Genomic DNA, 26,948 nt, shown 5'->3' with positions numbered 1-26,948 from the left:
GGGAATGGCACCGGCCGATATAATTTTCAATACTAGAAGAAAATATGTGCAACTGAATTCCCAACTAATCTATAAAGTCTCCCTACGCACCTCTGCAGGTCTCCAACTTTCATGAAAACATCAGACAGTCTCAGCAGTTATCTACTAAGATAAACATGAGGACTCTGCCTTCCTATTGTGTGCAAAAACAAATCTATTTTAGTTCTTTGTCGATCTAATCTGTGTAATCTTTGCTTTCAGATGTGGTGGAAACACAAACACAAATATGCTAAAGGAATAATGTTGTTCTAGAGTGCAGTTCCTCTGGCTCCTGGTAATCTCATTAAACTGACTTTTTTATTGACTCGGGGTGGTTAGCAAACAGTTAGCAAACAGATGGCTATTAACACATCAGATCTAGCAGAGCAACATTAGCATTCATTCAAAGCTGTGTTTCTGGTCACTTAATATACTATATGTCCCCTTTGATTGGAGCTTTAGGGAACTAGTTTGACTCTCCACTTACTCCTCTACTATTTAGAACTCCGGTGCTCCAGTTTACAGTTGGTCCATCAGTTTTTTTTGTTTTTGCCAGAAACAGCTGCCTGCTTTTGTTGGAAACAGTGCTCACGGGAGCAGTGAGAAAGGATAAATAATAAAGTGTCAGGCTGTAAAAACAAAACAATGAGCTGAAAGATGCTATAAAGCAGGGAAACTGCAGAAGCAGGTGAGGATTCTTTGTGGATTTGTAACTACAAGCTGCCCCTTTCACATGTAAATTCGTTTTCACAAAGATAGATGTTGCACACACACATAGATGTTTAGGAAAATGTTTATACCCTTTAAATGTACCTTTTTTTTTCACTAGTGACAAACCATACAGACATGCCTTAGCTTTGTCCACCTACATGTTTACGTTACATTAGTCACACTCTAATGAGTCTGCGTGCTCGTTCTGTCTAGTCTAACACTGCAGAGGATGCAAATAATGAACATTAATGAAAAGGGAATATGTGCCAGCTATGCGTTCAGTCTTTAATTTATATACTGCTGAAACACATAAACTGGACTATATATGCATGCTGTGTGATTTTTTTCCTATTTGCCGTTAAGCTGTAGACTGCCCTCACTTTTACCTCTGCCTCCTCCATCAGCATTCATCTACCAAGAGACATCTATGGGCTAATTATGCGGAATGATCCTTCAGACTGGCATCAGTCATTCGGGTTGCTCTCTGTAGCTGTTACTGTAACATCCATTACTCCTAATTGTGAGAATCACACTATTAGGATGTTCCATTAATCAGCATTGCATTCGTAATAACCATTAATAATTCCACAGCCATTTGCACATTCCCCGCATATTCTCACCTTTTGTTGCTGGCTGTCAGTGGATTCTCCCTCATCTCCCCCTCTTTCTCACTTACTTCCTCTCTCTCTCTCTGGACTGCTGTCATCTGCCCTCGTGCAAATGGCACGCTGAGCTGTCAGCCTTCAAAGAGTCACACAGGGAGGAAGCAAAATGGCAGCACACATGCACAAAGGCAAACACACGCCGTTTCATCATGCAGGGGATCTAAAAAAGCCGAGCAGCAGAAATATCACTTGGTGATGTGGATAAACGACCCAATCAGTCAGCTGGAAGTCTACGGCCTTTTATACCCTAACTGACGTTCACTAACGTCTGTGGGAATATTAATCGCTGAAACAACCCCCCTACCCCTGTCTTTGTCTGACTGAGGGAAAATGGGAACAAGAAGACAACTTGAATAATGTCTAAATATTTGAAGAGGCTGATGTGATGCTGGGCTTTGAGTCTCACTGTCAGCGTGTGGGAGAAGGAATCAGCAGAGACTAGGTTGAAGATCAGAGACGGAGAAAACATGCCTGTTTATTTTTGATCTCTCCTTTTTTTCCTTTCTATCTCTGTCTGTGGCTCTGACTTTTTAATTTTCTCATCCTCATTCTGTGTTTTGCTGTATTTAATGCACTTAGTTTGTGTCTACCTTTAGTGTTTTTGTTGTTCTGGGGCATCAAATTTTCGATATACTGTATGTGTGCAAATCCCAAATAGAAAGTCTGCATTTCTGTGTCTAGTTCCTGTTTTAAAATCATCGGTAAAGGCTTTAGTGTGGCCACCAGTCCCTTTATACTCACACTTACACATGATTCTTTGCTGACTGCCAGTGTGGACCCCAGAGCATTAGCTGAGGGATTCAGTGAAGATAGGTATGTTTCATTAATACAGTACATGTTTGTGTGTGTTTCTCTCCCTCTCTCTTCCACACCAACCTGTACCCTGACTCTTTTGTCCCTGTTCCTGTGGATAACAACCCATTCTCCACCTCCCTCTGCCAAAATAGACACACTCCCAATGCTAATACAATGTACTTTGAGCAGGTAGCATCCAGGTCTGATGATAGGTCGAAAGAGTGGCAGTAATGAATCTGCACCTGTAAAATACTAACACCTGACTGAGTACTGCATCTGTAGTACTTTGAAGGAGAAATCTCTCCATTAAAGTCCTTTATCTCCATTTAACATCAGTCTGTTTTAGAAAATAACACAACAACAGCTTTTCTGGTTAAATCATGTCAGAGTTCTGGGGAGTGAGTGACTTTGGTCCAACAGCGCCAGAGAAAACTACACTAGCATCATTCTACATAAGCAGTTGTTGAGAGTGAAAACAGCCCAGTGTTGAAACATCACAGGAGGCAGCTTTGGTGGAGGCGTGTTGCTTCAGGTACTGCTGAGACATGAAAGATGATCCACAAAGTCCCATTTGAGCTATAGATCCAAGAGTTTGCAGGCTTATAAAACTCCAAAACACAGCATAGCATTTTATAATACTCTGTGACAGCATTTTACATCTCTGAAACTTGATCACGGTTATTTTATGATAATCACAAGATAAACAGCAGAACTGCAGACTTCACGCACTTTTCTGTCAGATGACCCTGCACTTTTTGCACAGGGCTTTCTTATGTTAGCACCCCCACTGTGCCATAGGTTGAGCCTCAATTAGTTCAGTGTCAATGAAATAAATTAGGTTGCGGAGTATACAGGAGTATTTCTAAGCAGGTATTCACAGACACACTCTATCTGCCATGTCTCTGCTATGTGGAGGGGCATGGCTGCAAAATGTACAATAGTTTAGATAATCATTATGTTTCATTTATACATATGACTTCAAAGCATTCCAGAAATGCTAAGTCTGCTTCTTTTTGTATTGTTTTTTGTCTTGGAGTGTGAGTATGTGTGTGCATGCAGTCATCAACTTATGCTGTGGTTTCCACACTTCTAGTGTCCTACACGGACTCTAACGACAATTGCACAGTCTGTATGTTCAAATGAAATATTAGCTTTTTAGTGCAACTGTCAATTTATAATAACTGTTTTCATACTCTGGTCTTATTAAGATTGTCAGCTGCAAAATCTACATTATACCTAATGCAAAATGAATCAGTTTGGGAAAAATGGCACATTATTACTGATGCAAAAATCTAAATGGGGATGGAAGAAGCACAGCAGACGTAGAGACAGCTTAAATTGCATATGTTGGGAAGTGGTTCCTACTTTACTGCAGGTTTTCAATTTATTAATGTTATTAATTTTTAATTTTTTTAGACATGTTATGAAGTTCACTGCAGATAACTGCTCCATTTTGTAATGTGCCCTCTAACAGGAGGAGTGATGTTAATGGAGTTTAGTCTTACATCTCCTGCTCTTAATCCTTTCTCTTTGTTAGCGTCATTAGTGAATATAAACAAATGTCTTTTCTTGAGATCTCAAAGCCTGTGAATTCCTGAACACACACAAAACACACAAAAAACATTCTCCTTTTATTAATCAGAGATGTTGAGCAGCTAAGGGTACTGTTTGTTAACAAGAGAAAGTGTTTTTACTCATCTTTATACAATGAAAACAGGTTTAGAATAAATCATCTTTACTAAAATATAAATCCAGTTCTTTCTATCAAGTGAGTGAAGTGGCTCACCCATAACAGACAGATACAGTAACACATCCACAATTAGGAGCAGATTAGATTCCCCGTTGTGCCTTGTGAAATGAGGTATATTCTAAAATGAAGTGAGCATGCACACGGCCCAACCCTGACCCAGGCTCACCTTGCTGTTAAGGGCTGACCAGAGAGCCACTAAGCCACCCAGAGGAAACTCAGAATGTTAAAATGGCTAATTGGCTTTCATGCCATTAGCGTGTTTCGAGGTCATCTGATTAAATCCCAAGTCTACCTGGAGGAATTTCAGAAAGCAAAGTAATGAAGCAATTCTCCACATTTACACTTACAGTAATCACCAGAGTGACTGCTCAGGAGACATTGTAAATTGGGGGTAGAAGTGAGAAGGCGACCCAGTAATCCCACTGATTATCAGAGCTGAAGTTCAAGAAGCACTCAGTGTTTGTGTTGGACTAACAAACAAACAAACTAATTGTCTAGGATGAGAACACAAGACCTGATGTTTTTTCTGTTTTTAGTTTTAAATAGAGGTAAAATGCTAAAATGCTTCTTATTGTATATTAGGGACCCAGCATGCATCTGCTAAAAGTAGTATTAAATAGAAGTACTAAAGCACAACACCGAGCTGGTAATGGGCCACTGCTGTAGTTTGTGTGTGTGAGACTACTGTATAAATCCTGTGTGGCCTGATGAATGACAGGAATATATTTTAATGTCAGTTTTGTCATATTTTTATGTGGTTGACATGGATTTATGTTCTCAAAATGTTTAAGGTGTAATAAACCTCATTTCGTATGCAAAGAACACTATGAAATATTGGACTTTAGTACTTTTTGTATACACATGAAAATCTTTGTGCGCATTCACTCTTCTTACAAGCAGCCAGCATTGTTAATCATTTGTGAATTACGTGTTAGTTACTCTGCCCACTTAGTAAAACTTAATCCCTGTTTGAATTGTTTCAATTTTTTAGTATTGAAGTGTGAGTACCATAATTTCATTTAGCCATAAGACTGTACATTTTTTTTACTGACTTTTAAATAACCTGTCCAGGGTGTACCCCTGCCTTTCACCCAAAGAGACCTGGGATAGGCTCCAGCAGATTCCTGTGACCCTGGTTAAAGGAATAAAGGGGTATAGAGGATGGATGAATGGACGGGCGGATGGATTTTTAAATATCCATTCTTTAAACATTTCTTATTTTACCCAAAAAGCCCAGAGTTCTCACGTGTTAAGTGTTGCTAATGTAGTCACACAAGGCCAAACAGTGCTGAATTGCACCAGAGCACCAAAGAGCATAAAACTGAATAGACACTGGCCTCCATACATTTCCCAGATATATTCAAGCATTACCTTGTTCGCTCTTAATTTCCCTCTCTCTGGGAACACGTTCAGCCAACGTGCTTGTCTGAATGGTTAAAAGGATACGCATTTACCTGGGTCTAATATTTGACATGACCTAGCTTTATGTTTACTGTATGAAACTTGACAAAGCAATGACCTAAGCACTAGATACAAGTGTATTGACACATGCTATTGCTGTATGCTGGAGACATTGTGAAGCTTTGGACCCGGAACAATTTTCTTTTACGTTGTGCGTACACTTTGCTCCCTGTCAGTACTTAAATGTCACTTTCACATTCACTGGAGGCATTTGTAGTGAATTTGCACAGCTTCACACCCAGCTAATGCACTGAGCTGCAAGACAAAATCTAGAAATATTCCATCCATCCATTATCTATACCCGCTTATTCCTTAACCAGGATCACAGGGATCTGCTGGAGCCTATCCCAGCTCTCTTTGGGTGAAAGGCAGGGGTCCACCCTGGACAGGTCACCAGTCCATCACAGGGCCACATAGAGACAAACAACCTCACACACTCACACTCACTCCTATGGGCAATTTAGAGTCACCAATCAACCTGACATACATGTTTTTGGACTGTGGGAGGAAACCAGAGTACCTGGAGAAAACCCACACAAGCACAGGGAGAACATGCAAAGTCCACACAGAAAGGCCAGGTTGAGAACCCAGGACCTTCTTGCTGTGAGGTATCAGTGCTAACCACTCATCCACCGTGCTGCCCTAGAAATATTCTGTATGTGAAATTAGCAAATATATTGTCTTGTAGTAGTCAGCGTAGTGAAAGCTCACTCCAAGAGATGAAATATAGCTTCACCTGAGGAAGCAGTCTTACTGTGACCCAGCACTTTGCATTTTGTGAAATGATGTTGCTGCAGTTCATAGCATTGAGACTTAAATGGCCCTGAACAACACTGTGAATGGAGGAGAGCTTAAGATTATGAGATGCACTTTTCTCTCAATGCAGTATGAAGGTTTTGAGGCCTTTATTTCTTATTACAGTCTAGAAGGGCTTACATAATGGACCTCTCTCCTTCCTTCCCCTCTCCTCCCTTTTCCATGGCCAAACTGCATCTCTCTGCATACTAAGCAGGGCCCCATACGGCCCAATTTGCACTGCCCAATTTACTGGTGTCGCTTCAGATTTGTTGGAGGAAAAGCTGAGGCCTTTTCCCTGATCCCCACACTGCAGAGAGGGAGGGAGGGGTACAAGAGAGGGCAAGGATGAGCAGGAACTTGAGGTGGCTTGGCTGACACCTCGTGCCTGATCCATTTCAACTGTACACACATTTGCACACACTTTCAGATATCCACAGATTTGCACATCCACATCGACGAACATGCAGACAATCCAGCATGGAACAGAAAGCCACACATCGCATTTGAGATGTACAGCTCATGCTCACACAGCTAACCCCCAGAGATGTGAGGGGGTATAGATGAGAGAGATGAAAGGAGAGAAGGAGGAAGGGATGAGGGATGGGTGGAGGGAGAGTCAGAGTGCTGACAGAACTGTGACAGGGCTTAATTACCAAGCAAGCGCTGTGCACTGGAAGCAATTTCTTAGGATTTTACTCATTTGAATAGATTAAAACACCCTTTCAGTGGAGTAAGCTGTCTCACCGCAGGCTTGCTTCTGATGTGGATTAAAAGTCCAAGTAAAATCAAAGAAAAGAAGACACAGAGAAAGACAGTGATAAAGGGATGGAGACAGAAAGGAGAGTCACACAGGACACTTAGGGAAGATGCTAGTCAAGAAAAATGGAGACAAAGGGGGAATGTATTATGTAGATCTTGTGTGCTGCAAGACGGTAGGTGTGTGTGGGTACAAAAAGAAAAACTAAAAAGCAACGGTAGTATCCCTCTTCTTAGCCATAATCCCTCCTACCTCTAGCCGGTGCAATGCTATTATTCTTTTGCATCTGTTGGCTGTGGGTGTTTAATGATTAAACAACCCTCATTTCTCTTCCCACATGGATTTTCCATTGACTAATCACTGTCCCTTTCAATTAACTTCCCCTTCTCTTTCCCAATGCCCCTGCAGACACCGAGGGCTGCGAGCACACATGGAGGAAGTTCCACGGCCACTGCTACAGGTACTTCAGCCGCAGACATACGTGGGAGGATGCTGAGAAGGACTGCAGGGAGCACAGCGGCCACCTGGCTAGTATCCACAGCCTGGCCGAGCAGAACTTCATCAGAGGTGGGTGGAGGTTGAAGAGAAAGACGGGACAGGGACAAACTTGGCACAGACAGGGTAACCTGTGTCTAGCGTTTGTTTTATGTGATTACATAGCAGGAAATTTTAAATTAGGGAGGATTACCTGTGCACTAAATCCTAACACAAGCATGTAAACATGCTTGGATTGACAATATTAGCATGATCATGTTTAGCAGGTCCGGTGAGTTAGCATGATAACATTTGTTGATTAGTAGTAAACACAAAGTACAGCTGAGCCTGATGGGAATGTCATTAGTTTTGCAAGTAGTTGTCCAACACTTTAGTCTATGACCACGTGTTGTAAATATAATTTCGACCTACTGATGAGTTGATGATTAATGGGTTATTACCGTTCACCCTGAAGGGCCAATGTCTTAAAACTTTATGCCAATCCATTTAGTAATTTTTGAGCCAAACCATGGATATCAATTGCATATGACATTCGAGGAAACGCCAGGAGATAATTAAAGTGATTAATTCAGTGTTTTTTTTTCTTCCCTCCTACAATAATAAAGTGTTTTGAATTTGCTATGCATCTTTTCTAACTCATACATTAGCAACTGCTTCTAAGGTCATCCACCATACCAAAGTGAGAGAAAAGCTTTTTCTTAAATTGGTCGTTGAGCTGTTATTGCAGAGATCTGTGTCATGGAAAACTGAGCATATGGTATAAAAACGTATAATTTACTGTATACCTACACAGTAAAACTACATAATGACTCTGCTATTTAAAGGAATATCAGGTGACTCTCACCAATGACATTTAAAAAAGACACCAGGCAATTTAAATACTGACAGTGAGGTTGTTTTTAGAATCTAAACAGCTCTCACTTTGCTCTCTTCATCCGCCTGCTACACACTGCTTTTACTGCTTGATTGATATCTACTCCTCTACTTTATTACTATCATATTTGGCGATGGCACCTCTTGCCTTATGTGTATTCCATAACTCAGTGATAAATGTCTGCCTGGTTCAGCTATGAACAGCCCTAGAAGGAGTTTATTACATTTCCTGCTGAAAAACACCCTCAGGAGCTGGATCTGTTCTGCCAAATAAATGAGCATCACCATTTACTGCATTAAACTTGTGTTACAGACTTTGATGTAAGTGAACATGAACAGAGAGCTTAATATACTATAGTGTATCTTATATATATATATATATATATATATATATATGTTCTTTCTTTGAATGCTTTGAATGTGATTTGTGCAACAGGTTAAAAAATTCCATATAGTAACTGTTTGTCTCTAGTGCAGCATATAAGAGCAGAAAATAAATGCATTGATTTAATGACTCATTACACAACTTGATTTTTTTTTAAAAAAAACTATAATATGCACTCTCAGAGTTTAGTGTTTCAGTTTTTTTCTTCCCAAGTAACTTAAAAATTACATTTAATCACGATATTTAATAATAGTATTCATTGCACATCATTCTCTGGTTGTGTAAACCATTTGGTAATTGTGTAGCAAAGCCAACCCATCAGGTGTTTCATGTTGTGTTGAAAAATTCACAAATCTACTTGAATTTTTGGCATAGAAGCGAATAATGTAACTTCAATGCAACTGTGTGATTTTTGGGTCTTCCACTGGTCTTCATTATAGAGCTCAGTATTTGGCCATAGGGACTAATTTATCTGTGCCAGGTATTATTACTGCACTAATATCCATACAATCTTACTTTGGTGCTTCATAAACCTTCATCTTCTCAATCTTAGCTTTTCACCCCCTGGCAGTGCTCTGCAGCCACCTGTGCTGTAATAAGGCCAGAAAACCAGCAGCAGGTTTCTGTAGTAGTGGAGCCACCTTCTGTGTTGGGCAGATGCCAGGACAGTGCCCATCTTTCTTCTAAACACTCACAGTTAACAAAAAGTGTGTTTAATTGCCTCGAAAATGGACGTCTCCACCCCTGTAATAAGGGGATCAGAGCCATTAGGAAAATTAATGGGCCTGGTAATGATATTAATCAGACACACCAAGATTGAAAATTCCATTACATATGTGCATGCACACACACGTGCCTGTATGACCATGCATGCAAATGCCCTCTCTGTGCACAAATGAGACAAAATAACACAAATGAGATTAACCCAAAACACCATTAGAGAATTTCTTTTCACACATAAATAAAAAACTTGTCACTAGGGCAACACAAATAGAAATGTACAGTATCTATTATTACTCACCTCACAGCTGAGGCCAAAGAGGACAGCTCTCTGAGCTGTGTCTGCTGCTGCTCAGCCCCAGAACTGAGTCAGGCTTCATGTGTTGAGCCTGTTGCAAAAAGGAGAATAACCTCAAGCACAATATGCAATAATGAAAAGCACTCCACCTTAAGGTCAGTTTGCCAGTCATGGCGAAAACTACTGAGCTTGTGTAAACAGTTGTATAATGTTTTCTGTGAGTCTAGAGGAGTTTTATGAAGATGTAGAAGTGTTTATATTTGTAAGTAAATGTTCCAGTACAAAAATGTCAAAATACTCCAATATTCAATCCAACCATAGCCCACCAAGTAAAACCTACCTACAGAAGCACAGAAGTGGTGTCTGTAATGTATTTAATGTAAAAGCACTATAATATTCCCCCTGCGACTGATTAGATGATTATTAGTGACACAACAATCTGTGAGTAGCGTTTTACTGTTGCCTTGGATCAAGGTGTGTAGTTCCCAGCCCATGGGTCAGGCCCCTCTGAAGGCTAGTTTAATAAATCCCAGTAGTTGTGGAGATATTAATGGGAGGTGAAAGAAGAAACAAAGTTCAGACTGTTCTCAAATCTTTGCCGTTACTTGTGAAACATCCAAGTATAGTCAAGCACTTACTCTAAACACTGTGAGTAAATGTAGCATCACTGATGATGCCATCAGGGGTTACATTGCTGGCCTCCTTGATAAACTGCAAGTTAGGTCTTTGCATTTATCAAGCATCCATCCATCCATCAATTATTAATTCCCGCTTATTGCTAACCAGGGTCACAGGGATCTCCTGGAGCCTATCCCAGCTCTCTTTGGGTTGAAGGCAGGGGTCCACCCTGGACAGGTCACCAGTCCATCACAGGGCCACATAGAGACAAACAGCCTCACACACTCACACTCACTCCTATGGGCAATTTAGAGTCACCAATCAACCTGACATACATGTTTTTGGACTGTGGGAGGAAACCAGAGTACCTGGAGAAAACCCACACAAGCACAGGGAGAACAGGCAAACTCCACACAGAAAGGTCCTTGATGGGTTGTGGACCTTCTTGCTGTGAGGCAATAGTGCCAGCCACTCATCCACTGTGCTGCCTGCATTTATCAAGCACAGGAGGTTTAATAATTGCTTGAGTTATGGGTGAAGTAGTTTAGTGCTTCTCAAACTGAAAGTCAGAATATTATATTCTCTGTCAATTTTTGTAATCTGTTTTTAACTTGGTGAGACCACTAAATTTCTGGGAGATAACTTGTATCATTTATTTTCTCCTTTATTACTACCATGAGCACATACGTTTCTAATGATTTGAAGTGAATTAAATCCCAGTTTTCTGGAAATAGTTGCCTCCATGGTCTGACCACACAAAGCTTGCCACTGTACAGTCATATAGTCATAGTGGTTTGACATAATATCCTGGACACTATGAAATCTGTGGCAATCCGAAGAAAAACAGATACATCTTTTTTGTTGAGACAGCACCAGAACTTTGTTGTTTGTAGGCACATAGATTATGGTGCTTTGTTTCTGTTTCTATCAAAGTTTAAAGTGCTAGCTAGTGTAGTACTGAATGTTTTTTTGTCTCATATTTCTGCTGTGCAATATGCCCTACTCAGGTCTAAGTCATGACAACACCTGGATCGGGTTAAATGATCGTACAGTGGAGGACGACTTTCAGTGGACGGACAGGATGGACCTGGTGAGGAAGCAGCTGTGGTTCTTTTGTCTGTGGAATTTATTGCCTTAGAATACATTTGGGAAGAATAACAACAAACTGGAGACCATCATTATAGCAGCTTGAAACATCCTGAGCAATAGTTTATTTAAAGAAAAGCGTTAGTTCCATATTGTTCTGCATGTAATTCATCGTTTTCTTGTTTTTTATAATTACATACAACACAAGAACATCAGAAAGCCAAAGGAAGAAAACAAAGAGAAAATAAGAAAATATGTTCATCACAGACTTGATTGCTGTGAATCAGTGCGACTACTGATTAGTGTGTGGTGTCAGGAAAATTACGGTTCATTGTAGTTTTAACAAAGAAGAGTATTGTTGTTTTTTCATATTTATTTAACTACATAGATGTGATGTTTTGTATGTGTGTGTGTTTGTGTGCGTGCAGCAATATGAGAATTGGCGTGAGAACCAGCCAGACAACTTCTTCGCTGGAGGAGAGGACTGCGTGGTTATGATTTCTCATGAGAATGGCAAATGGAATGACGTGCCCTGCAACTACAATTTGCCCTACGTCTGCAAGAAGGGAACAGGTGAGAACAAAGCAGGTGGAGGAGAAGAAGAGGAGGGGGTGACATGCAGTATGCTGCACCTTCAACAGGTGATTAAGATGACTGACACCGAGGTAAGAAGGCACAAAGTAGCAGGATGTAAAAGAGGAACACCGAGAAAAAAGGAAAACGGCTGTGAGGAGTGAGAGATAGCTGATTGAATAGTTTGACAGCGAGGCATCGGACAGAAGTAGGCACAGGGAAAATGAGGAGAAGAGCAAAGACGAAACGACTGCTGTCAGTTCCTTGATCTAAAATCCTCTAAGGTTTTTAAAGGCAAATCATAAAATAGAAAGTTGATAACATGCTGTTGAGATAGTTTTTTATGTAAAGCAACTTACAAGTGTTACAGCTCTTTCTGTTACAGTGAAGATACTGATGATACATATACCTTGTGATTCTGAACATACTGGCTCTGTCATACTTTTTCATTACACACATCTCTGTACTGTGGATGAGATTAGTGCTGAGCTTCTTCGGTCGGTCCACATACTTCAGATTCATGCTCATTACTGCTCACCAGCAGTTCGTCTTCCATCTCTCATCATCCTCCTGCTCCACTTTAAGAAGTTCCCCACGTATTCCTCATGTGAGGCTCCATTTCCTCTACCAAATGCTCTGTTTTAGTGGGGCAAGTACTTTTTTAGGTAGAAATACAATTTATGTCAAAGAAATTTAATCTCAGCAACAAGATGATGTCTCTTGCCAGAGCTGCCCCTTCTTGGCACTGGAGTTGGGCCACTGCATGTTCCTGTGAGAGGTTATTAAAGCGTATTTTTGCCACATATTTGCATACAGATCAGACTTATGTCCAATGGTGAGAAGACAGATGTATTATATAAATAGGTGTGGTTTACCAGGCGGGCATAGAGAATTAATGGGACACAAGAAGCTGATGGCTGCATTCTCTGAAGTTACCTTGGAGCTTTGAATAGGACAAGCATGGTAGTTTCACTGCAAATAAATCAAGACTTTGTAGTTGTCAGACTGCTAGAAGTGAAATTTAGGGGGGGGGACTCTTTTTGTTATAGAGATGTACATCAGTTTTATTTGACAGTAGAGAAACAAAAATATGCACACACCTTCTGAGACCTGTGCAAAATACTATTGGTCATGACAAGTAAAGTTAACTTTCTGTGTAATTAAGAATAGAGTAGTTTATTCATTCGATTTGGAATAATAACTAGACGGTGGCATAGTAGTCCAGTGGTTAGCACTGTCACCTCACAACAAGATTGTTAGGTTGCAAAAAACAGAAAGTTGCAGTTTGCAGTCACTTTGCATTCTTTTATGGTCTGCGCCTGTCAGTTTGAAACTAAATTATCTTGAAGGTAAAGTTTAGATTCTCATAATTCACCAAAATCAAACACAGACAGTGACAACACAGGAGATGTTTATGCGTTCAGTTTTCCTCTTAAGGATATGTTATATTACATTCTGTTTCTCCATTAAATTAAAACCACCTGCTTGTTAGGTGGATGCAGTTTTTTTTAGATAATTTAGCATAGTATTTCTTTCACCCACAACAGAACACAAGTAGGAAAAAGGAGCTAGTTCTTTGCTTGACACACCATTACATTAAAGCTATTGGAGCAGATAAACGTCACCATTTTAATATCAGGTTAAACAGAATGCAGCGATGAGAGGAAATAAAGGAGAGAGCGATTCAACAAAGCTTCCTAGCTGGACACAAACTGTGGATTTTACCATTCATGTTCAACATCATAACCCCTAAGCTATGAGGGTGCCCCTTCCAGGGTGTGTTTAACCTAAACTCCCTTGTAACAGTAAATGAAATTGCTTCTCTTATTGTCCCTCCCTATTCAACACCGAGTAGTGGATTGAGCTGAACATAAAATTCTCAAAGGCTTTACAGATGTTCATTTCATCAAATTATTTGTGCTTTAACAGATGGGTTGCCTTTAGAGGCCAGAGAAGGTGCTTCTAAAGCCTGAAGCAATGAGTGTGTCTCCTTCTCGTGTGTGAAAGGAAAGGTATTTCCCTCACAATAAAGGTGTTGCACCACCTGTGATGCACACCGTCACAGGTCCCCAGCAATGACCTTAATCAGTCAGTTCCAATCACCAGGATCTTTTCATCTTCCCCCTACTTCCCTGTCAGCCTCTTTTTCACTCAAAGTAACCCCATGTAATGTCTTGTCTTATCAGTGGAGTTTGTTGGCTCTCTGCAGAGCGTTCTCCACCTGATTTCTAATGCTTAAAACCCATGCGATGTGCTTGTCTGCTCATCAGCAGTCTCTGTGACTGGTTAAGAGCTAATAGCAGCATGTGAGCCAGTCGTGCAGGGGCCAGTCAGGGTGATGCATCATGCAGATGGCAGATGACGTTTTTTTCATAAAACTGAAAGGAGGTGAGACAGTCCACTTGATTAAATAATGATCAGATCTCTGGGAAAAAGAGCCAGACTCATCATACACATTATTTGTACAGACCACTCACGCAAGCCTCAAATCATCAGTCAAATGCAATACCTGCTGATCTGGCCTCAAGCCTGATCTGATCTACATTGCCAAAAATCTTTTCAGTGAGCTACCTAGGCGGTTTAAATTCCGCATAAACTTGTGAAAACATAGACTTCACACTGTGTTGTTAAGGTTTCATCTTCTGTTGTACTTTGTCATCTGGATCAACTTTTATATCAATGACCAAAATATTTCATGGGCTGCAAATGTAGATTGATGCAGATTCAGTATTTGATTGCTGGATCAACACTGTGTGAGGCAGGATCAAGAACAAAACAGATTTATAGGAAAGGAGTATTGCAGATCAAGTTTGGCATTTACATTTGGATTTTAGAAACAAGAGTCGCACAGTCATCTGCCTCTGAGCTCCTCCAGCGAGGATAAGAGGGAATTTACCCACAACAAGATGTAAGTATTATGAAATTATTCCACTATTTTGATGGGTTGTTATGTACAGAGAGGAAATCTAATTTTGCATGACATTCTCAGTGTGCACTCTGAGTGCTTTGGGAAATGATAGGTTGTCATTGCCTTTAGCAGTTGATGTGTCCATTGGTGTGTAATGCAATCATTGCAGGATACAAAGGAACCTGCCTTTTCTGAGATGTATTTTGAAATAAAGGAGGTGAAAGCTAATTATATTTTTGTATGAATTAGCAAGCACATTAGTCCACCTGTTTGCAGCTGTATGTGTGTACATGTATAGCTGTCTGTTTGTGTGGTATACAGGCCCCTGAAGCTATTGACATTTTCGTTCAGAAGGAAATGGAGTGAAAAGGACAGGGATACCTGGATGTGGGGAAACCAACCCAGGGAGGCGTGTATGTGTGTTCTTTAGCCTGAAAGTAGACATACTACCAGTACAACTATAATCCTTACTTTGATTTGTCTGTGGTGATGATGGATGAACAGTCACAGACTACCCCACATGACTTCATCACTTTGGAGACATTTCCTAATCATTTTGACATTGCTGCTACAGATTATTGCATCCTCAATAAGGAGCTGTGTGGGATGCAGCAGAAGACCATGACCTACCACCAAGTCCTCCAAGGATGCCCTTTTACTTCACCACACTGCCCACTAGTTAATTAGACATAAAACTTGGCATTGTGATTCATTACACAGGAAGAAATTGTAACTTACTAAACACAGATGAAACTAACAGTATGAGAGAACAAGGTTAACATTTGGAAAAATACACTTTGTGTCCTGAGAGTTAGATAAGAGTCATACTCACATGTGTGTTAAGTATGGAACTGGAGCTAGGAAGCAATTAGTTCTGCATAGCATAAAGACAGGAATCAGGGGAACAGCTGGCTCTGTTCAACACCAGGCTAGCCACCAGCCCCTCTAAAGCTCCCTAATTAACCCACTTTATCTTGATTGTTCACGCTGTAAATGTACAGAAATGCAAATACGACAATTTGTCATTTTACAGTAAGTTGTGTGCCAGAACTTCTTCAGGAGAAAAAAACAGCCCAGAGCTGTTTTCGCCTGCTTTCAGTATTTATGGTAGGCTAATCACCTTCTGGCCCCAACTCCATAAACACAAGTATGAGAGCGGAATTTTCATTTAATTCTCAGCAGGAAGGCAAATATAGATATTTCACAAAATGATGAACTATTTCTAATCATAGCTGTAGTGACTCGTGTGCTGTTCTCTCATCAAACATACACATAAAATCTAAGTCAACTAAATTGAATGTACCCACATCTACTGTTTCAATGTGAGACTCTCACAGTAGAGTTTCATTGAGAATTCAAACACACTTTCATGTTACCCTGATTCACTGGAACATGACTCTGTGACTGGTTGTGACATGACATGATCAGTAGGTGTGCAGATGCTTTGAGGCCATGGAGTAGTGCTGAGAGGAACCAGCATCTAACTGTCTGCAGCTGTCTGCATACCACTAATACACAATGACTACCCCCTGCCAAACAGGCAGAGACACCGGTGACAGAAAATACAGTACCTCTACAAACATGCTGTTTTCAAGGTACAGCTAAAACACGCATACACACTTAAACTGCAAGCAGGAGTAACTTTTTGTAGCTTCAAATATAGATTGAACCAAAATAGCTGCTAGGACATACAACATCTGTGAAATTACTCATAGGTATATAATATAAATTATTTTCTCTGGATTTGCACATCAGTAATGCTTAGAAAGATGCTGCCTCTCATTGTGCTGCAGTGAGTACCTGACAATCTCCTCTATGGATAAGTGAATCATCTCTCCTTTTTTAAATATCTCCCTTGGTTTGTGTGAGTGAGTGTGTGTAGCAATCAAAAATGTATCTCAGCTTTGCGAACATAGATTTGGCAATTCACTGTATGTCCACCAACCAGGCATGGACCAACATTAACATTCATTTGGAGTTGTGTTTTTGCCCATCTGACAAATGCATTCACATACATGGATACAAACTTTGGCTGTATCTGGTCTCTCGTGAGGGTGCTTTATGTTTTGAGGACATAATTGACAGTTGTTTAGTGCTTTGGTGTCCACTGGAAACAGCCTGATTTCAATTGGCTGCCACTGAATTCTGTCAAGGGCACGGAGCCGCAAAACTAAGTGTTGTTGACAACAAATAACAGCCATTACTAGCCCAGTCTTTGAAAATGAACAGCCTATAATCTCCTTTTAGTTTTGTTTCTGATCTCTACCAGCACCCTCAGGAGATCTTTTAGGTGCTGAATGCTTCATCAGCTAGTTAATATCTTTTTATGTCTGAAGAGTTGGAACAGTAACATTGCAGCCCATGAAACCAAAACAATGAGCGGAAACGACATGTAAAAATCTCTGTAGGGCTAAGAGGTGCAGCAAAGATGAATGAGTTCTGTGTGAGTTTCATACTATGAAAGCACAAATTCACATTACATGATACTTTTTGATCTATTATTGATATAAAAATATTGATTAGTGCAGCTTTAACTCTAAGTATTATGTTGAGATTATGGGGGACTGGCTCTGAATTACAGAAAATCTGCTAGTACCCAGAAAGTAACCCACAGGAGGAAACCGATCTCATCATTTAATAAAAACAATTGTCTCATCTTGTCAGTGATTCATCTGCTGTCAGACACACTGGAATGCCAGTAGTAGCTGAATATTTAGTTAAATGATAAGTGGTGCACCAAAACTCCACACTTGATTTGAACAATTTAAGTTATGGCTTAAAAATAATTGAGAAGTGGCTTTGGCAAGGACATTTTTATGGGCTTTTTCTAAGCAGTCCAGTTCTTCTCTCAGCAGCAACCCTCTTCGTCCTTCAGGCTTTATTCTACAAAAGACCTTTTCTAACTTAAAGCGTCTCCCATAAAATCATGGCTCCATTTGCTTTTTCTGAGTTTGGTGACATTTCCTTCAGTACATTCTGACTTTGCTTGCCCCCACTGTATGAAATCATTCAGCAGTGTACAGAGATGAGAGCTAATGGAAAACTGCCTTTTTGCCTTCCATTTGTGTCGAGTCAGGTGCCGTCTCAAGCGAGGAGCGCTTACTGGCCTTGCCTTCCACAACACATAAAACTGTAAATGTAGCATTAAACCATTCATCAGACTTAATGGCATTGCTTTGCCTTATTAAGAATTTAAGAGGTATTAGGATGGGGACAGCAGAAATAGGAGGCATTATAAACATTTTCTGATTGCTGGTTAAGCGCTGAAGTTTGTAAATCACATTCAGGGATGAAATCAGTGACAGATTTCGGAAGTTTTGTTTCCATTTAGACTATTAGACAAGCTAGGAGTCAGCTAAGGGGTTGGCTTAGATTGGTGTACAGATCAGGACTGATAGGTCTGCTGGCATCAGACCCTGTATGTTTCTGTATGTTTTTCTATAATAAATGCAAAATTTGATGAAAGAACATGAATTTTATCTGTATGTTGTAACAGTTCAACTCAGGACGATTCACATTTTGTGGATAGTTGGATGAGTTGAAATAGGAATGTCTGATTTTGTTGATTTTTGTTTTATACTTTAGTTGAAAAAAAGACAATCTATTGATAAATAATAGACATGGGGACCTCAACCCTATAGTATGCAGGGGCTTTCACAAACACACATACAAGCAGATACATTTGTGTCCAGTTTTTTATTAACATTAAATTCTGCCTTTCCTGCTATGTCATGTCAAATATTCTCTGGAAAATAAAAAATGTCTAAATAATTTAATAAAAAAATGTCTAAACAATTTTGGAATAATTATAGAGTTTTGATAGGAAAGAATTAGACAACTGCAGATGCACAGGTGCACATCCAAAATATGAATAGCTTATTTTGTTGCTAAATCCCCTATTAGCATGACAGCACACGCCTGTGTTGTACTGTATGTGTATAATAACTCAAACCACCTGTGTCAGAGTTTAACTGGGCATTGCACAATAGAAACTAGAGAAAAATATGAGAGAAGGAGAAGCTTCCTTTGTAGTTATATTTTAATAAAACTCAACTTAGCTTCTTTTTCCTAGGCTTTTCAAAATAGTTTCACTGGCTGATAAAAATGACAGAAAATGTTTGAGAGCCATTGCACTGAAGATTACAAACCAAAGCCGGTAGTTCAATGTTACAAACCTTCTCAGTTGAATATTTCTGAGCAGAAGCATAATGTGCACTTGTGGTGAAGGAGGACAAGAGGATAGTTGGTGTGGGTGAGGAGGATACAGAGGATAGGGTTAAATGGAGGCAGATGATTCGCTGTGGCGACCCCCGAAGGGAGCAGCCGAAAGGAGAAGAAGAAGAAGCATAATGTGCACTATGATCTTTGCGCTCATTATGATAAAGTGCAGCAGGAGCTTGGTCTCCAGCTGTAGATTCCTCGATTTACTACATATTTACCCCCTGACAGGAGAGTGAACACAAATATGTGAAGTTGTTTGAGTACTGCCCTGAGGCCTGTCCATTCTGTCAGTCTCTGACCAGACTGTCAGTCCTCTCTCCATCTCAACTTGTGTAAACACTTTTTTTGACTCTGCCTTGACTCTATATGTGTCTAAGATGCTGTGCTACTTTGACAGCCACCCACTCATTCACAGACATGGACAGACATGCTGTCCTGCAAACACTAAATCTACATTTTGATGTTTGTGCTGTGAGTGGTTTTGAAAGAGATGTTTTAGCCATTTAGCCGTCATCAGCCAGTGACTGTGCTGCAGTGTATGTGTCTTTAAAATGAGGATACACGCTGACTGTAAACACATTAATGGCACTGGAATGTTTTACCTGAATTAATATGAATTTACAGTGACTTACTATGCTGGTCCCAAATGAAATGGACAACCTGATTAATATTCTGCATTTCTCTGCCCCTGCAGTGCTTTGCGGAGCCCCTCCCTCTGTGGATAATGCCTTCCTGATTGGACGGAAGCGTTCCCACTATGACATCCACTCTGTAGTGCGCTACCAGTGCGCCGATGGCTTCCTGCAGCGCCACGTGCCCACCGCTAAGTGTCGTGCCAATGGCAAATGGGACCGACCTAAAATCATCTGCATAAAATGTGAGTTTTACAGAATTTTTACAGAGTAACGTGGCACACAACAAGACTAAAAGCAGTATTTCCATTTGTTAGGTCATTTTCACGTTTACATTGTTCTCATTTTTAGCATGCACACCACCTTAGGTCCGCAAGACGGAACCTCCTACATTAACTGCCCACGGGAGGTGCTGTCACCTTGTGCATTCGGGCGTCCCATCCATGCTCTCATTATTAATAATTGCTAGCGAAAACATTACTGTGGTTGCAGACTGAATTAAGTCCCCTGGGCTTACTTAGAAGTAACAAGGTCTCCTTTGAAGTGCTTTGTGCTCGAGGTAGGAACTCTTTTTTTTTTTTCAGGCTTTTCAAAACAAATTTTTGCAATCCGTTGACATGGAATACAAAAGATGTGAACTAAAAATTAAAAATTAGATATAACTTGTCCTGTAAGAGCTTTTGTGCAGCAAATTTTCCCATATCTGCTCAGATGGAATGAAATGATGACATTCCACTGCCATTGCAGAAGCTTTTTACTTTAGAACACTCTAGCATCTGAAATCAGCAATGACATTTTTTATTATGCAACTGTCATACACATTATCTCCTTTGAGCCTTAAAATAAACTTCAGAAAAATAAACTTTTAGAAGCACTCACTCTGAATGTGACAGAATAGATACAGTAACTTTAATACATAATGTTTCTGCATAATTTCTCGCTTCTTCGAAGGAGATATGAAGGCTTGGTATATCTAAATATTCAATAAACTTAGCCCTGTATTTGGCTTCACTCTGCTCCCAACGTGACAGTAATGATGAAATACTCAAATAATGTGGCTTCTGTTCAAAGTGATAAAGATTCATTTGCTTTTGATGCTTTATCTTTGGACAGAGTTGTTTTATGGTGCAGAGTTATAGTGCCATAATCATTCATTGCAGATGACATGTCTTTCTTGCCAAAATCCAACAAAGGACAGAGCAACCTAATTTGGCAGTACACCCCAGGAACAAGCCTACAGTATGGCTGTGAGCTTGGTGTGCTCTTGCTGAAAGTGTCCAATCAAGTAAATGTGAGCTTTAACAGATTCTGTCAGTGAAGTGGAAATGATTAAACCATCGGCACTGAACATGTGGTTTTGACCTTCCTGCTTTTAGATTCCTTTTACTTCACCGTATGCCTGGTTTCAACTCCCTCCGCTTGACACTGACTCATCTCACAGTCACACCAATTTAACCCTCTTGCCTTTCATCTTATTCCATCTCTGACTTACTTCTTTGATAATTTGTCTGTTCTTGACAATATTTCTCTCTTTCTTCCACTTTGTTTGCACCTCCAGCCCGGCGAGCCCATCGTTACCGGCGCCACCACCACAAGGGCAGGAGAGAGCGCAGGAAGCACAAGAAGCACAGCCACAGAGAGGGAGGCCACCATGGAGGAGAGCCAGGCCAGGGCCACAACCACAACCACTTCTGAACCAAAATAAAATGAAAACATCCCTTTTCTTTATCTCATCTGCTGCCAACTGCAGGTTGCCTGTCTCCCTCTTGTCCCTCCTTTCCCCAAACTTGATTTCACAACCTTACAACCCAAAACTCTACCTAACCCCTCTCCTTCCCTGCACTGCCCTTAGCGCCACCCTTGGCTGTCTGAGTCAGCCTGTATCATAGTCAACTCTGAGGTCTGCCAAAGAGCTGCCAGGCCTCATCGGGACAATGACAAATCCCTTTGTACTCTTTTTACTTCATTTCTCTGTTTTACTTCCTTGTCTTAACCTGTCAGTCTGTCACCCACCCTTCAACTTGACCCAGTTATTCTCCTTCAACAAATGACCTGAAACATGGGGCTATGCTGACCTGTTTTTGAAAAAAAAAAACTAAAAAAAAAAAACCTTTGCGATCCACACTGAACATTCTTCAGATAAAAGTGGTTTAGTACAAACTGTAAATAGGAACAACATCAGTGAAAATGCTGTATCAAAGTCAAACGAGTCAAGGGAGATGACATGTTGCTGACTTTTGTTTGTTGAACACCTTGTTTTTTACTCAGTGTTTATTTCTTGACTCTGCTGCTTTTGGTTTGCTCTTTGTGGAGACATTGTATTTGACTTAAAGTTATCCTGAAACAGATTGAATTGATTTTCGTTGAATCCGAGGCAGTCGTAGTCAAATGATTTGATTGTTAGGTTTGTATGTTGTTGTCAGTGTAAGATGGTTACTTTAGATCAGATGCTAAACCCCCAGATGAAAAGGAAAACACATTTCCCTGTATTGAGTTCAGTCACGTCTCTTCACACAGACGTCACTTTTCAAAAGTGTCAACAATCTCAAATAGCTGTTGTTGTGACTTCCACACCAAGCGATGTCAAGGCTTAATCTGAAAATTGGTTGTGAGGTTGTCTTAACTCAGCTCAGCACGTTTGCTTTGCATTTTCTCATAATTTGTGTCACTCTAGGTATGTGTGGTGTAAATTAATCAAGATGATACAGCAGGGTGACGTTCTTCTCACTCATCTTTTCTGCTTTATCTTAGAGTCTGTGACCTAATGAGGAGAAACTGTGCTGTCAGCCGATTGAGACACAGTGAGAGGCTGAGCAGGTTAACTACAGTAGCTAGATCAAATGTCACAGCAAGCACAAGGTTTGGTACGTTGATGTGCTGTTTGGTGCACTGGAAACACTACCAGTAAATTTCATAACAGATCTTCAAGTTTTAGCCTTCAATGTATGGGAGCAGCATTAGCTGTCTTTGGTCTGATGGATATAAGTCCAGGTTTCAACGTTCAGCTCTGTTCTGTCAAACACTTTCTGAGTGGGATATTTAGCACAGTATCTGCGAATGCTCCATCACATACACCAACTTTTTCTGACTGCTGTTTGATGCTGGACAATGGACTTAACAGCTGCTGTTAGGATCTTTATGAATTAGTCATCAAGCATCGCCTTTTATGTTATACATTGCTGGTGAGTCTGCTGGTGTTGTTAATATGCCACTTGATTAGAGCAGCGTAAAATATTTTTAATTAAAGGACTGAAGATGAGGATGTTTGCAGTATACAGTCCTGTGCCCATATAAACAGCCTTCTAAACCAGGATGGGTTGAATATGTGGCAAAAAATATTCAACTAGCAGTGTGTGTGTGTGTGCGTGCGTGTGTGTGTGTGTGTGTATGTGTGTATTTGTGATTGAGAATGTTGACAGTGGCTGTGGTCCCAGTGGAGGATGATAGAGAGGGTCAGCAGAGATTAAGGTTTCCTCATTTCTAGGGCAGACTCTCACAGCGCTCAGTTGTTCCGCTCCTGTGCTCGCTCCAGCTGCGTGTCCTGCATTAAAGAGGTGATTGAGACACACAGAACAAAAGCTTTGCTCTTTTTTGCTTCTCTTTTACTGCCAGGTTAAATTGCTGTTTTTTTAAAGCACTTGAAGTAGGAGCTTCTGGGACTGTGTCCCAAACAATGACTCCAGCACTTTTATCATTTATGTTCTCAAACTCAATCAGCTTTTTCCTTCAGCACCTCTACACTTTATAAGTAATAACATGATTAAATATTAAGATGAAGAAGAAAAGGAAGAAGGAGTGGAAAAAAAAGAGGAATGATTTTAATTTAACCCTCTTACTCATTATTTTCACTGTTACCATATTTTTTAACAGAAAAGCAGTGGAGTATGGGTATACTTAAATTCAGTTTAACCAGTTCTTTACTGGTGGGTGCTCACTGTTTTTCAACATTCTTGAAACATCAGGCACATGAGAAGTAAATCCATCCTGTGCCCATTAATTCTCATTGTCTTTGTTTATCTCCTCTCACCTTGGCAATGACAACACTCCTCTGCACGGTGATGAATAGTGAACCCACACCTCACTATCACTTTAATTAATCTACCACATGCCTAATTAACAAGTTGCTTTATCTGCAGAACCACAGAGCCACAATGACAAGGGGAAGGGTTATGTTGACGGACAGCCAGAGGAAGGTTTAGGGTGATGGACAGGAGGCCCAGAGAATTGTCACAGCCTTCACACCCCTGTCGTTTTGTAGATGTCAGGCTGACACAGGCCTGTTTTTTCTGTCTGTCCAGCAAAATGGATTGACCATGGGTGAATGAATGAAAGGGCAGTCAGAAGCTCCCATCACAGTAATTCAAATCAGAATTGATGTTCAAAGACAGTGTAATTACAGTTGGGAGGGGGCTCAGTCTGACAGGACTGGAAAACCTCTAATAAGTGATGTGATGAAGTGATAAGGAACAACATTTGGGCTAGAAGACTAGACAATACAGAGTGTTGTGAGGAGAGAAAGCTGCCAGAATTAAATACAGTAAGACCACTTGTTTGTGTTGAGATTAGAAAAAACAAATCTTCTGTTCTGTCTTGTCACTTTTTCTTTACCTTTGCAGAGTTTATTAAGTCTGACACAAAAGTACTACAGATTTGGTTTCCACTGATAAAATTCTTTTTTTTTTTCATAAAGTTTGAGCAGCCTTCTACCAAACAGCCAAAATGAAATAGCCATAAAAATCTCTGGTTTGTGATGGTGATTTTCCTCCCCTGGGCTTTTTATGTGTTGCTGTGTGTACAGCTTTCGTTTGCCCAAACACTCTCTCAGTAGCACATGTATGTTACACCAGAACTGAATACATGCACACACACATTTTACCCACATATTTCTTCTTAATGTTTCAAACACTTTCACTCTTGCTGTCAGATGTGTCTGTCTCTTTCTACTTTTGACTCGCCCATTTCATCTTCTCCTCTCGCTCACCCTTTCCCTCCAGTTCTTGGTCTTTCTACTCAAAGCCCTGATGGCAGGCAGACAGAAATAAAGCCTAATAATGAGTCTTAATCATGAAGATTAACAGAGGTTGCTGCCAGCCGTCTCTTGGTTAGGCAGCGAGCACAGTGCCTGGGGCTAAAGCACTGAGAAAAGCACTGAACGTATTTACAGCCAGCAGGCCTCTTCTCTCACTGAGCCCCCTATCCCAATTATGACCCAGTCATTCCCGTTCACTCACAGGTCACAGCTGAAGACGTTTGAGTTCAGCAGAGTGGCGATAAGAGCTGGATCAAAAGGGAAACTCCATGTGCTCGTAGCTGTGACTGTTTGATTGTGCTCTCTCTAAACAGTAACAGCAGGAGCACATCTTGGTTAAATTTGTACTCTCTGTTGTAAGTGTGTGTGTGTAGTTGCATCAGTGTGACAGTGATGTGAACAAGTTAGATGAAATTGACTTTGGGTGTCTCAGCAGGTGGATGCAGCAACAGTCACATTACGCAATATGATTTTCCTCTCAGACCAAAACACGCAACAACAAATAATGATGATCATGCTGAGAGAAAAAACAGGGATTGTAGCGCTCTCACCTGATATCCAAGCATGAAATTAAATATAATAGAACAACAAGAAGTAAATTAAACTGCCTCAATGTCAAAAAACAAGTACCTACAAGACTTTTACATGAGTACAGGTTTTAGGTGTTTAATATTTAAAAACAAGCTAAGCCCCGCCCCTCTTAGTTGCTGTTGCTACATTTCCAACCAGGTGATGGGCACCGACCGATCACAGAAAAAAGAAACAGAATTGGTTTTCATTATTCTACATTTTTATATTATTATTATTTTATGTTATTAATTAGAGCTTGAATTCTTTATTCTCACAGCCCTGTGACTTACTTATTTACAGCATAAACAAGGGGCATCCAAAGCTTGGCAGACCTGTTTGTAGTTGTTGACAGGACAGTTGGAGAGGGGTTTAGCAAAGGGCAAGTTCTGAATTACTATAGCAACCACTGGTGAAATTGTAAGTGGTGGGAAAGAAAACTGAGAATCTCTGTTTTATATATTTTTTACATGTACTGTAACCTAGATATATTTAAACACACCACCTGTCAGCAGTGATGGCCCAATGAAAGTAGTAGAGGGTGCTGTCCTCCATCGCACACAGACAGACTATTGATTTCCTGATTAGGCTGTCTGTCTTGGTTCCTATTAAGTTTGTCGATAGCATTGACAGTACAATAGCTTCGACTGACCACTGGATGTTTTCTAAATTAAAGGAAAACAGATTGTCATAGCTCGCTGCACTCCTCAGTGTCCCTGTCAATAAGCAAATTGTGTGTTCTCCCATGTAATTATTTTTACTCAGATATTGTTTCTGCATCATTTGCGTCATCATTTTTGTTTCCTATTCTTACCAATTACATGAGACATTTTAAAACCCTTTCTTTTTTTATGTGGACTGCTGCATCACTACTTCCACGTTCAGTATCTAATGTAAGGTACACCTCTAGTGGCATTTGTATGGCATTGCATCGGCCTGATACTGAGTTGGAGCAATTAATCATTGTCAAGAAACCAGCTGTGTTGTGTTGGAATGGATGGATGGATGAATGGAGACATGTTACAGTGAGAAAATGAGAAATGAAAAAGACAAACGCAGAGCTGAAAGCAATGACAAACACTCTCTTCTCCTCTGTGATGTAAATACTAGGTTTTCATTTTCTTTCCTTTTTTTAAACCATTTTAAACTGAGTGTGTTTGTTGCTTAGCCTCTCTGGACCATATTCATACAGCCTCAGTACATCCAAAACCCATCTCCTCCTTTCTGTTCCTCCCTACTGCTCACACACACACTGCTATTTTAAACTGAAAAACAAAGATTCTACGGTCAACACAGACTCAGCATGAGACTCAGAAGCGAGGTGATATTTTACCATACAGACAAACATCACTTCTTTGGCTCTGTTCCCTGCACAGAGCTTTAGTTTGTGGCTAGCTGTGTGTTCACATCGGCTGTCAGCACAGATGCATTATAACTGCAACTGAGCCAGTCTGGCTGTCTAAATGTGGTCCATGTGTATTTATCCATATTTATTGATGTATGTTCTTAGGAATTCCCATCCTGTCAATGTATTTTATTCTTTACAAGACAAATGATCATTAAAGAAAACGCTTGTTTGGATCCGTTA

The 26,948-nt window shown here is 40.3% G+C and overlaps 1 protein-coding gene across 1 annotated transcript in view; it reads left to right on the top strand.

Moving 5' to 3' along the window:
* Positions 1-26,948, top strand: part of ncanb (neurocan b) — a 147,097-nt gene extending 120,149 nt beyond the window's left edge. The window contains exons 12-16 of the mRNA XM_026305640.2: positions 7,364-7,522; positions 11,352-11,434; positions 11,859-12,003; positions 19,827-20,009; positions 21,323-26,948. Coding sequence (XP_026161425.1) covers positions 7,364-7,522; positions 11,352-11,434; positions 11,859-12,003; positions 19,827-20,009; positions 21,323-21,459 — 707 coding nt within the window. The 3' untranslated portion in view covers positions 21,460-26,948. The remainder of the gene's footprint in view (positions 1-7,363; positions 7,523-11,351; positions 11,435-11,858; positions 12,004-19,826; positions 20,010-21,322) is intronic.

This window comes from Mastacembelus armatus, chromosome 4 (assembly GCF_900324485.2).
Source record: "Mastacembelus armatus chromosome 4, fMasArm1.2, whole genome shotgun sequence".
Taxonomy (NCBI): Eukaryota; Metazoa; Chordata; class Actinopteri; order Synbranchiformes; family Mastacembelidae; genus Mastacembelus; species Mastacembelus armatus.
This window is presented reverse-complemented; position numbering and strand designations above follow the sequence as displayed.